Source organism: Epinephelus lanceolatus, chromosome 8, assembly GCF_041903045.1.
Source record: "Epinephelus lanceolatus isolate andai-2023 chromosome 8, ASM4190304v1, whole genome shotgun sequence".
Classification (NCBI taxonomy): domain Eukaryota; kingdom Metazoa; phylum Chordata; class Actinopteri; order Perciformes; family Serranidae; genus Epinephelus; species Epinephelus lanceolatus.
This window is the reverse complement of record NC_135741.1, coordinates 35,240,896-35,254,846: the sequence shown is the minus strand read 5'-3', so window position 1 is coordinate 35,254,846 and position 13,951 is coordinate 35,240,896. Positions and strand designations below refer to the sequence as shown.

The 13,951-nt window shown below is 40.1% G+C and overlaps 1 protein-coding gene across 1 annotated transcript in view; it reads right to left on the bottom strand.

The window, feature by feature from the left end:
* Positions 1-13,951, bottom strand: part of LOC117257868 (copine-9-like) — a 125,176-nt gene that overhangs the window by 69,369 nt on the left and 41,856 nt on the right. The window contains exon 6 of the mRNA XM_033628235.2: positions 12,655-12,735. Within this exon, the coding sequence (XP_033484126.2) occupies positions 12,655-12,735 (81 nt within the window). The remainder of the gene's footprint in view (positions 1-12,654; positions 12,736-13,951) is intronic.

Here is a 13,951-nt window from a genome sequence, read left to right as displayed (position 1 = left end):
TGATCTACTGATAGAATAACATTGCCATCCCTAGAAATACTGTCTGTATTAATTTGTAACACTGCCTCATAGCCTCATTCACCCACATGACATATGGCAACATTTCTGACAATAGTATACATCATTATATCGTCCAACCACAAATAGTGCTATAATTAAATGCAGTGGACATCTCTTCAATTAAATAATTGGCTTAACCAAAGCAAATCTAGGAATTCTGTCATGGCTACATACAGCAGAAGCCACTTTCTAACAATGTGTTCCAACCTGTCTGTATTGTAGTGTGTGGCAACAGGATAAGACGACATCTGCAGATGCCTCCTCTGGCTCAGTAACATAACACTGCCTGCAATCTGCCACTGTTTGTTACCTCTCACAGAGCAGAAAATATCTGATTTTGTGTGTGGCTGACAATTTTTTTTTTCGTTGCCAAAAGTTTGTGTAACTATATGTGTGTGTGTGCTGGTCTTTCTCTATATAACAACAGCCACAGAGCAGAAGGCATCCCACCAACTGCCCCCAATTATACACACTGGCCTCTGACACACTGCGCCGACAGACTGACCAATGTCTCGCAGCGAAATCCAGACAGGTATAATTTCATGACACAGGCTGGTCTGCCGTCACACACCCAGCAACCATCCCTGAGGACAGCTTATTTAGTCCACCATCCACCTCATCAATCTACATCTGGGCGACTGGCAGCATGTGGGATTGTTAATAGATCAGCCTAATTTTTTTTCAGATTACATTTACAAATGGGTGATTTGTCTGGGTGCTGCTCGCTTGTCAACTGCAAGTGTTGATGATGTGGTAAAGGTAAAAAGTTTTAACATGTTCTGTGCTGCTTTGTTTCCAATATAGATGAATTCATACATAATATTACAATAGTGTTTTTACAGTGTGTGTGTGTGTGTGTGCGTGTGTGTAACGGGTTATGTGCCTCTTGACTAACATCAATTCAAGTTTAAAAATGCCATGCGGTCGTATGGGTGGCTATATAATACATCCCGCTGAGCTCCCCATTTATTTTTCAAAAGGGTGTATTTTGGATCATTGTTATACTTTTACCGCCTCGGCTAATAGCCCCCCTCAGTTACCATAGCAACACACAGGTAAGTGGAAAGGAGTGCTTAGTTCGCCACGCAGCATGAAGCCCATTTCTAAAACTGTTGACCTATAAAAACATACACCCACAAACATGAGGAGGCTACCAGAACCATATATGTTTCGGACGCTTTGTGCATGTGTGTGTGTGTGTGTGTGTGTGTGTGTGTGTGCGTTTGAAGAAAGCAAATGCAGGAAAAATCAATAACCCAAGTTTTTTATATACACAGGGTCTGTGTTGTCTTTGTCCAAGCTTCTTGTATTTAAGTTGTCTGTGTGTGTGTGTGTGTGTGTGTGTGTGTGTGTGTGTGTAAGAGAGTCTCTCACAGCTTGCTCCACAAGTGCAGAGTCTTCTAAATGACAGCACATATTGTAGGACTCTGCAGTTAGGAAAGTAAACACAAATCTGTCTTTTTCTGTCTCTCTCAGGAAATTTGTCCTCCCCTGCATCCATCTTCCTTTTTGTATCGCAACACCTCCCTTTTCCCAACTTCATCACCCTCTCCTCTCTTCTATCTTTTTCACCTTCTCAATCTCCTCCACATATTTCTTTTCCTTCTGGTGAATTGCTTTCCCTTTCTTCGTCTCCATTCCATTCCCCCTCTTCCCTTTGTCTACAGAGTTGTCTGTCACCCTTCACATACCTCTCTTTCACTTTTTTTATCTCCCCTTTACCTCCCTTTCTCCCTTCATCTTCCCTTGTTTCTCCCCCCGGGCTTTGCTGTGTCTGATCTATCAGAAGCTCCAGACAGCTGTCTATTCCCTGCAGGCAGCCATCAGAGACACTGACCATATGGGAGGAATAGTGATTGCGCTCTGTTGGTCTCTCATTGTGTTGTTTCCCTTTTCATTTTTAGCCTTTTCCTGAAACACTCCTTGTATTGCCGTTCCTTTTGGTTCCTTTCATTTTGCTGCTCGCTAAATCTTTCAGGCCGTCAAGAGCCAAACTGCTTGCTGAGGAGGGAGGAGGGGGCGCGGAGGGGAAGTAGGTATTTTTGTGACAAAGCCACGGACACAAGGTGTATCGAGGGATCATTAGGGAATAATGTGACAGTTATGTATCTCTGCTGTATTGTTTGGCTTGTTTGGGCTGTTTTTTAAATTCAAAACGTTTCTCTTTAAAGGGAATTGAGGCCACCAGGTATTTTTGTCTCTGGTATTTTAGGATTTTTGTATGCATGGCAGAGAACATTTGAGATAAAGAGGAAAAAAGGCATTTTGTTGGGATTATGGGAAATAAAATGTCAGCTTCATTTTGATATTTGACATTGTACATTTCAGAACAGTGCAACGCTGGTACAGAATGTGCCAGGGTGTATTAAGATTTCTTTCTCTCTTTATGTCTTTATGTTTGAGTGTGGGTATAATATTAAAGCTGCACTTATTGATATTTTTACATAACCAAAGGATGAAATGACTATGTACAATGCAGTGTTGGGCAAGCTACTTGGAAAGTGTAGTGAGCTAAGCTACTAGTTACTCTAATATTAAATGAAGCTTCACTACATCAAAGCTATCACCCTCAGAAATGTAGCAAGCTAAGCTACAGCAAAATGAAAGTAACTAGTGCAACTACATCCAAGCTTTTTACTAAATTGAACCAACTTCAGTGTTATCTTACTGATCAATAAAACTGTCAGTCAAACAGATAGGCAGGTAAAAAAGTTAAGTTCAATTGTTTATTGAACAGTGAGCTGCACTAACTCCCAACACGACTCAAACCACAACAGCAAGAATGAAGACCTGCTTCAAACAGTCACAACATGGTCAAAAACGTACATGCGTGTATGTATGTGTATGTACACTGCAAAAACTCAAACTCTTACCAAGAATATTTATTTCTAGTCAAAACAAATTTCATTACAATTGAAATAAGACTCATCACCTAAAAAGTAACTTGTTTTTAGACAATTTTGACTTGTTTCAGGAAGATTTTCACTTGAAATAAGTAGAAAAAAAATCTGTCCTTGGAGCAAGTTTTTTTTTTCTTACTGCAAGCAAAAAAAAAAAAACTTGCTCCATGGGCAGATTTCCATACTTACTTCAAGTGAAAATTTGCTTGAAACAAGTATTTTTTAAGTGTAAAGAGATTTGTTTTGACTAGAAATGAGGCTAGTAAACACATTTTATAGTGAGCAACATACACATGTATGTCCCCTACAAATCCCAACCGTGTTTACAAAGTTTGAATGAACGAGACGGACGCAAAGGAAACGGAGGCTGCGCATTGATCCTTTTGCCTCTGTCTGCAGGAATGAATAAAAATCCCATTCATGATGGGGTCAAATGGATTATGTGCATAATAAACCACAAAACAAGCAAATATACTTCATCTTAATGACATATAACACTCATTATGCTTCAGCTGAATCCTCTAAGCAAATGACCATGTTGAACTGAAATTAGTTTATCACGTTAAATGTCCGAAATTGTATGAAATTGCTCCAATAAGTTAAACCAATCTTTGCGCATAATCACACAGCCTGATATGCCCTGGCAAACACAGTGGGACTGCTGTACAGACCGTTGGTCTTTCTTACCCTAACCCTGGTTATTTTCTGAAAGCACAGAACAAAGAAATGTCTTTTTTTTCTCCCCTGGTCTGCTGTCAGCAGGAGCAGCGGCTGCAGCGGGGATTTCAGCACCACGGACGGCGCGCGTAAAAAGACTTGACAAGTGTCTCCTTTAACTGTGTTTGCTGCTAGTGAAATTATACATAATAAATGAAGACAGTGACATATTTTCAATAAAAACCAATGAGTTGAACGTTCATTTCAACCTTTTGTAGTACAACGAATTTCAGAATTGTGTGAGTGCGGCCGGAGAGCGGGCGGCAGTGTTTGATGCAGGAAACTCGATATGGACTTGAAAATTAATTTCAGAGTGGGGTCGTTCGGAACGGCAGGGTTTCGGAACGGCGGTGTTTCGGAATGGTGGGCTGTCCCCCGTCAGGTTCATGCGGAAGTGACTCTGTGTGGTAGCGGTGACAGTTTTATTTCAGTCCATAACAGAAATCCCTGCCTCGTTTGAGCTTCAGAAATGATTTTGGAAATGTAGCTTGTGTGGACGCTACCACGCTAAGTGATCAATAAAAGAGCTTATACTGAGAAGTTACTTGATTCAGAAAACAGTGACGCTACCACCAAGCTACTGAGAAATGTAGTTAAACTACAAACGTCCACTACTGTAGTGACGCTACTGCCCAATACTGGTACAATGGGATTGTGAGCTGTCACTGTCAGAGTGAGCTGACAGTGAGGGGTTGCTTGTGGTGACAACCCCTCACTGTCAACTCACTCTGCAATCCACCTTTGCTACATGCTTTTTCCTGGGATTGCAAAGCTATGACACACCCTGCTCTCCCTCTGATTGGCTAGTACTTGTTGCCTTGTTTGGTTGGGTTGGTTAGGTTCGAACTGCAACCTCAGGGACTTAAAAGTAAAGCCAATGTGGGAGTACCAAAAATTGCAATTGGCCACTTGAGGCTAGCTCCAAAGGCAGGTCAGTCTCCATTGATTTAAATAATAATCAGATATGGGCGCCTATTGATTCCAATGGAGTTGCTTGCCAGTGTTTCTTCCACTGGCCCTGCCTGCGAGTTCCCGCTTTGCTCATAGACTTTACATTGTGATGAAATCATAGATTTTTAAATCACTCTTCTCGGCTTGAGTAAAGTTATACAAATATCAGGATAAAAAGACCCATTACTGACCTTGTTTACCATTTGAGGTGTCCTGTCAACAGTTTTATAGACATTTCTTTTACAATGGTGGTCAATGGGGAAAATGTTTCTTGGCTGCAAGGGATTTTTTTCACTGCAATACCACAAGTGGCCTCCAGGAAAAAAATTGCTTTAAGGTTGAGCAGCTTTCCTGGGGGCGTGGTCAGTGTCCAATGACTCCTATGTTAAAATGCCCAGCTTTACAACATACAACAATAAACATGTTTACAACCTGGTACAAAATGGTTTTGGTCTTAATAGCGACTGTCCCTGTTCATGACAACTGTTAAAGGAATACTAGTTCATGTATCAAACCTCTTCTAAAACGACTAAAACGGACTCTCATTTTTCAAATTAATGTTTAAACATGTTTATTTTAAATGCACATGCAGAAATGCCAACTTCAGGGTTTCTATAACGTTTATTTGTTCACTTTTACCGTAGGCTACTGACCCCCTATAGACTTCAATTGTATTTGCTAAGCTAAGCTGCAATGCTAACCGCTGAGACCCAGCCACTGGATGTACAGACACAAAAAAGGTATCGATCATGTTGTCTCAATATGAAAATGATAGAGAAAGGCGTAACTCCCAAATCGTCGGAGTATTCTTTTAAGGGGCAGAATTTTTATATAACTCACCCATTTAAATGTCATCAAGGCTTAAAGTTATGCATGATTAAGAGAGCAGCTGCTTTGAGGCACAGATGGATGCCATCCGTTGACAGGTCACTACCACAGCAACAACACTGTTTAGGTAACGTACCCTAGATTTAAAGGGTATAGGTGTAACTGTAGCTGTTGCTATTTTCAGTTAATGAAAGATAATCGTGATGTTTTGATCATCTAAAAAAGTCTTGTTTTGTGTTTAGTTGTGTACTGAAAAAAAAAAAAAAAAAGTCTAAAAAGTCAGATGTTCAGTTTCTCCAATAGGTGCGAATGGTAAGTTCAAGTATGTGGTGAGCTCAACACTCTCATCCAAATATAGTTACTTCTGGCTATAAAAATTCAAGATGACAACAGCCAAAAGCCAGACTCAAGGTCTTCAAAACAGGAGTTCACAAACCAAAGGGCGAGGTCATGGTGGCTACATCCATTATTTTATACAGTCTATGGTGAAGGCATGAAGAGTAAGATTGGTTATTGTTAGAGTAAGAATGTCTGGGTAAGCCAGTCAGAGGCAGAGTGAGGCAGAGTAGGGTGGGTCATGCCTTCACCATTGTAGGATAAAAAAAGAAAAAAACGTTTTGATTCACTCTCACTGCAGTCATCAGCGCTGTTTACAGCCACAGCAGCAGCTGTTTTCAGTAAAGGTGCTCTGATAACCCCAGAGTATGCTACCTGCCCAGCGCCAAATGGCACAGAGTAAGCCACTGGCTGGTAAACATAGGGAAGCATTTAGCATCTAATAAGCTATATTTTTAACGCAGCAGTTGGTGTGTTTGCTTTTTTATGGTCTGATGAGAAGAAAATGTCAACTTGTGGCTGTCTATATCTTACCTCTGATGGCAAATACCTGAAGGCACTACACAACTCCACTGAGAGGAAACAAAGAATACTTAAACTTAATAAAATTCAGATTTCGCTTAATGGCTCTTTAATTCATAAAGCAATAGCTTGGGGAACGTCACACCACCTTGTTCTCTCCCTGAGGTGTCTCTACGCTGTAGATCTGTAATTTTCATCTACACCACCAACTATGAGAGCAGCAGACATAGAAAACTGACAGGGTGAAACAGCTGATTTTTGCACCACATTGATTTTGCAGAAAAAATTAAAGAAAAAAAAAAGAGCAAATATGATTTATAAGGTTGGTACATCCTGTCACATATTTTCCAGTGTTGACTTGCACATTAAAATGTTGTAAGTTTTAATTCCAGCATGCTGCCAAGTCTTTTCCCACAGGCATACAGTGAATTGATGGATAGATTGGGCTGTTATCTGAACGCTGTTGGAGAATCCCCCTTGTCAGTGTCTTTAAGCTTCATTGTCCCCCATTAATCACAGCATGAGTCATTATGAAAACCCTTCAGACAGAGGTCTTATTGTATGTAACCTTTTACTCAGGTCACTTTTCTCATTTCTCTCCTCAAGGTGAATTCCATTTAATGGATACGGTGAAAAGATGATTAATCACATGGAACTTATGGCAGGTTTGTGATGAGTGTGAGTAACTGTCCCAGTCTTTAAAAGTCCATTCAATTAAAATAGGGGGGCATACATCTATAAATCTCGTCTATGTTGCCAACATTTGTGTCTGACAGTGTGCAGGGTTAAAAGAAGACATATTGAAGGCTTAAAAAAGGAACGTTAACTGAGTTTTGGCTTGGATGTCACCCAACATTCATTTCTTCATCATTTTGATGCCAGGTTTAAAGGCTATTTTTGTATCTGTTGTGTATGTGTCTACAGACACTGGCATCATTTTCACTTTACATTTCAATGATGCCAAAATGTAAAATACTTCATTGCTGTCCCCTCTCTCTCCGCTCCCTTTGTGTTTTTCTCTTCTCCCCTCACTCACCCAGCCCTGAGGCATTTGGACCATTGGACCATAACCCGTTGATTGTTTGGTCTGTCTGAGCATGATAAGCTCTCTAAAACATGTCAATAGTGCCACTGGCAGGGGACAGCTGCAGGGGCCCCCAGCCGACTAGACTCATCACCAAGTCCAGCTGAAGCCAATGGCAATGAGTCATTTACTGTACTACCATTCCAGTCACAAAACTCAACAAACCCAGACGGACTTGCTATTGACAGATTGGAGTTTTAATTATACAAGTAAGCAGGGCTGTTGCTGTTGGTTGAGCTAAACCTCCTTGAACAACGCCAAAGACATTTTAGGGAGTTCGAATTAAGTGACTGGCAAACTTGGATAGCAACTAGAAAAATTATGAATAAAATATAAAATGCAAATGATTCAAGTTTGAAACTTAACTCATGACCTTGGAAACAGTAGTTGTAGGAGTGAAACAAACCTTCAGTCAAGGCGCACTTACAAGTTTTTTCTGATCTTTCAAACTAGTCCACACCCATTGAGTGCAGCATACCATACCATGACTTACTCATACCAAAACTTAGAAAAAAACAACAACATTCGTCCACAGGGGGAGCCACAGCGATCGGTCGCATTTTAGCCATTTTTAAGCATTTTTCTGTTGTTATAGCGCCACCCAGTTGCCAATTAGTGTTAAATTTCTTCAGTCACCTTGAGGCGTCCTGTTCTACATATCTACCAAGTTTAGTAAAAATCGATATGGCGGTTAGGCCTAGATAAGAAGTTAGCTCTCTAGCGCCCCCATTTTGTTTGATGGGGTCAATAATGGAGGGGTCCCCTCAGATTATGTGTGGTCATATGCCTACAAAGTTGCGTGGTGATGGGTGAAACCCTTGAGATGTTATACACCTTTATGTGATGAGCCACGCCCTCCGCAATATTCATTGCCTTATAGAAGCTCAGTTTTAGTAAGTTTTCCAACTTTTGCCAAGAGGGAACTTTAGATATTGGTCCCTAGATTATGTTCACTGAGTTTCATGCTGATCGGTCAAACTTCCTAGGAAGAGATCGATTTTAAGTGTTTTTCAAAAAATTCAAAATGGCGGAAAATCTATATAACCGGAAGTTATGGGTTCTTGAGGCAAATGTGTTCCTCATGAGGAGAGGCATCTCTGTGCAAAGTTTCATGTCTCTACGACATACGGGGCATGATATGCCCATTCAAAGTTTGCAATTTCAATCGGTTGCTATAGTGCCCCCCTTTGGCCAATTGATGTAATATTGCTTCATTCGCATCCTCCCAGAGTTTTCCTCATTAGATAAGATGCTTCCTATGGCCTGACTCAGTGGACGTAGTTTGGTCAGTTGTCATTAGGGACCAAGTCTGAATACGTTATTTTGGAAAGCACAAATGATGCGACAGAAACAGATATTTATTCAACCCGAAGTTGGTACAGAAAATAAGCTGTGATTAACATGTCTGCTTCTTCAAATCAATTAATATTTTAACATGTAGCGTGGAACGACAGACAGGAAGTAGCTCTCAGTAATTTCAGCCCTTTAATAACATTCAGCACAGAGGACAAGACCTCAAATAACATAGGACTTAGATTTCACTGAACACTCCTTTCATTCACTACACACTAATGAAAAATGATTGCTATATTCTGTAGTCACCCCCATCCAGTCAGCACACAGAAAGCAGCGTGCTATGGCATTAGCAAAAGAAAATGTCCCTGAAAGAAGTAAAAGTAGTTCTTTTACATTTGTCTAATGTAAAGTAACTTCAGTTTAAACATTACCCACTTCTAGGCTTTTACAGATACATGATACAGATACAGATAGTGATGACTCCATACACCTGATGTTTTCATGGAGATAAAGTATTGGTTTTTTGGTTTTGTGAAAACAGAGACAGCTGACAAGTGAGCAACACCCTGTGCTGAGGCTAACAGTGAGATGTGGCTGAAAACTCTGGATAAAGCTAGTCAGTGGACTTTGAGTTAAGGGATAACTTAAAAAAAATATTTTTAGCCATGCTGTTGGTTAGTCGGTCCACCACTTTGGCCAAGACTGAAATATTCCAACAACTATTTGGTTGGCAATAAAAACGCATATTCATAGTACCCAGAGTATAAATCCTAATGACTTGTTCTCCTAATGACAGAGTTTTACTTCAGTGCCAGGTTGACACTTACTGTTTTGAGTAAAATGTCTCACTGATTTTTGAATCGATTGTCAGAATTTTTTTATAACTTGTTTGTTGTCCCCCACAGGATGAACTGTTATAACTTTTTATCCAGCACCATCATCTTGCGAAAATGTTAATTTGTCCAATACTTTGGTTTATGACCAAATACCTGAAAAACTAGGAAATTAAACAGCTGTACTTTGTGTTTAGTACTAATGAGCAAATGTCAGCATGCTAACACTTTAAACAAAAAAGGTGAACATTGTAAACACAAGCATGCTAGCATTGTCATTGTGAGCATATTAGCATATTGAAGTTAGCATTTGGATAAACACACCCCTGTGCCTAAGTACAGCCTCACCAAGCTACTAGCTGTACATTGTTTACCAAATTCATGTGATTTTACCATGATATTCAAGACTCGGAGCTTCCGGTATAAGTTAGCGCAGTTAAGGCAAGCTAGTGGGTCAGCTAGGCTAACATAAATAAGTGATAATTAATCAATATTGAGAACTTTTATTTTAGTTTTAAGTGAGTAGAGCTGAACCTATTAGTCAATTAATCAATTACTGGATTGACAGAAATGTAATTGGTAGCTGATAATTGTGATTATTAATTGTTTTAAGTCCCTTTTCAAGCAAATATGCCAAACACAGCTTGCCAAAATGTGTGAACTCTCTGCTTTTCTCTTTTTTTATGCCATTAAACATTGAATATCTCTCGGTTTTGGATTGTTAATTGGACAAAACCAGACATTTGAATCAATACTTTGCATTCTGGGAAAGTGATGTGTTTTTCACTACACTAATATTTTACTGACAAAAGTTACCAAGGAGATAATGAGTTGTTGCAGCCTTACACGGGAACACAAGGTATTCTAACTCACATATTTAGTGAGTTTTTTTCTTACCAACCCAATCACCAGGGAAATATTGGCATTGTACAATTCTGCAAACTGCGATTCATTAAATTTGTACATTATTAATGTAGTGGATTGTTAATGTAGCACATTCTTTAAAACATCAAGTTTCTTTTTGTTTCAACAAGGCTGCAGTTAACATGTGATTAGGTTTGGCACAAAAAAACACAGGGTAATGATTAGGAAAAGATTATGTCTTGGCCTAAAATAGCCAGTGTTGAAGTAACAAAAGGCAGGAAATGCATCAATGTCTGGGAAAATTTCAAAAGAAAAAAGGTTGGGGCGTCGGTGGCTTAGTGGATAGAGCAGGCGCCCCATGTACAAGGCTGTTGCCGCAGCAGCCCGGGTTCAAGTCCAGCCTGTGGCCCTCTCTCCCCCTTTCACACTTGGCTGTCCTGTCCATTAAAGGCAAAATGCCCCAAAAAAAAGAAAAAAGGTTTTTGCTGTTCCAATAGGAAATGCAGTGCCGTCCTGGTAAAAGTGGGTGGCTAAAAATGACTCACATTTGGTGCCTAAAAAGCAGCTGGAAACACAATGATTTCTTGTTTTTGTTGTTTGTTGGTCTAAAACAGTGGTCGTCTGCAGCCTGGAATGCATCTCATCTGAGTGAAAAACCATCCACCATCCCTACCAGCTCCAAATGACAATGTCAGCTCATGTATTACGTCACTTTAGAAATAATGCAATACATAGGAAACATACAGGTGTTACATATTTGTGCTGTGCAGACACATACAATACCAACATTTTCTTCTTGCAACTGGGCTTTTCCTACTCGGAATAGCTTACATATATATTTTCCTTGACATATTTAGCTTTTGCTCTCCCCAGAAGTGTCGCAGGTAGGGGTGACCACCTGACAGCATACATCTCAACATCAACTGGAGCACTTCAGAGGAAGGCAGCGCTGCAGCTGAAACTGTCAAGGTAAACAGACAAGTACACTTGCCAGTATGAAGCTACTGACTAACAGAGCCTTTCAAAATACCATCTACTTTCCTGTGTCGCTCTTGCTCATTATTCCATTTCTCTTAGCCAATTAGATTATTTTTGCCCCAGCGTTTGGAGAGTATAACCTTCAGTCTCTTACAAATTAGTTCATTCACCATTCAATACACAGCATGAGGAAATAGTTTGTCACTGAGTTCATAAAGCCATAAAACACATCAGCATTTCCTGTTACTATTCCTGTAAAATGAGCCTACACTGCCTACCCAAGGCATACCCAGAGTAAATTAAAGTCTCTTCTTGAACCAGTCGAAGTGCATGCATGCTTTTGTAACTTTAAGTTTAAATTTCCCTTCAAGAAAGTGTTTTTGATAAATTTCCTCCTCCTGACAGAAGGGGGGTCAGGAATGATTTGAATCAGTTTTCATTTGCTGCAGCGATGGAGCTATGAACTAAAGAGAAAAAAGAACCAATCAAATCATGTTTTATTTTAGTCATGCAAGCAAACATGCTGCCTTTGCACACAGCTTCTGATACATATGCTGCGCTACGAGTGTTACTGTGGAGAATTGTTTCCCTGCACCCTGTATAATGAGCTCCACAGTGGATAGGCAGAGATGGGGGGGATACCTTGTCTTTGCAATTAAATGGGTTCAAATCTGGCTTGTGACTTCTCTGACCTCACATCTCACTCTGTCTCCCAGCATTCCTTTCACTCCTCATAATACAGTGTGTTATCTAACACTGCAGAGATGGGTGCAAAGTAGAATTTTTGTCCTCACGATGAATGCATATTGCTCCTTTTACTGTGTAAAAACATTGATTTCTACTATTCACACATAACCAAGCAGAAAATACAAGAAAACCTACTGTTACAGGCTTCAGACACTTTTGTTTGACATATAAACAACTCAATACCACTTCAGCAACAACAGCTCAGTGTGCAATGATGCAGCAGGCTGATATAACCTCTCACACTCTGATCCAACAATATAATAGATGAGTAATAGATGAGGCTGTTTAAACTTGGTGAATCTATACACATTGCATTAGTGTGATGACTCATAAAGTGCTGTTTTCCACAGCAGCCATCAATAAATATGGAATGAAAGTCGGAGGGGGACTCATTTCATTCTCATTTTGTTTGGTCTCAAGAAATTATTTATGTGCATAATTTATATCATGAATATGATTCAACAACCTGAACAAAAAAAAAGAGGGCAGACATTTCTCACTGATACAATGACAGATTTTAGGATGTTGTAGGACTTACGAGAGAACTCTCTCCAGCCGCCCTCCCGTGGAGCCGATAATTTCTCCAAGGGTACAGAAGGTCTGGCCCAGAAAGTCCTTAGTGAGGTAAGAGATAGAAGCGAGAGGATTGATAGCATTACAGGGCCAAGATGTAGTCCAGCCAACACAGAAGTACCATAAATACAACCTGCAGATAAGGTAGATAAGAGCTTTGGGTTGCTGCAATCATTCCTTCTGTTCATAATGGCCCTCGAAGCATCCTTAAGTTTTTTTAATGTAAGTGATTAAGGACATAATCCTTAGTCCTTTACCCAAGGCTGATTCAGCCATCTGTGTTAGACAAATTATAAGGATTTCCTCAACACTTAACGGCCAATTCAGACTTTCCCTGCACAGGAACTCTATGGGGACCTCTGTGTGCAGCCTAGACTGTACGTGTAGCAAGCATTCTGATGATGCATGCTCCAGTTACCGGTGATGCTTATTCAAAGAATAAGAACACAGGAGCTCTTCTTGACATTCATGAGGTACCATTTTCGCATGCATCTTCTTATTGATTACTCAGCTACACTCGTTACTGTAAGTGACATTAAACCTTAGCAAGTAAGAAGCCAATACTTTATCAATACATGTGTTCAGCAAGCATGAACATGTAAACATGTAGACAGTGATATTCAGTATGCTTCATCCGCAGTCTCTCATCCACTGACACTAACGTTATGTCTTACACAAGGACAGCACGCTAGTTCAGCTGATAGCGAATTGTTACTAATAAGCTCAAATGACAGCTGTCTGTATGTAGACTAACTTAGTTTGACACTTATCTTAAAATACTTTTTAACTTGGCTGCTGGCTGAGACAAACAGCCCCTGCTCTCTACACCAGCACGTAACCAGACAAGCTGGCAGAGCCAAATACAGGGCACACGCCAAATCATCTTCGTCATCACGCTAATTTGAATTAATTTTCCGGAACTTTGAGGTGCGGTGGAAACGCAAACCACAAAGATTACCAGGAATTCTTTTCCCCAGGTAAATAAATTCCTGGTAATAAAAGTTCCTGGAAGTGCTAGTGGAAAAGGGGCTATTGTTATATCTATTTCCATTTTCCATTTCCATCCGCTTCTTTAGGGCCGGGTCATGGGGGCAGCAGGCCAAGCAAAGCACTCCAGACGTCCCTCTCCCCAGCAACGCTTTCCAGCTATTGTTATAGCTAGCATTATATCGTTATAGTTATTGTTACAGTGATACTTACAGTAATCATTATTGTCACAGTTATCATAAGTTTAGTAATAGTTATATAGTTAAAGTTATCAT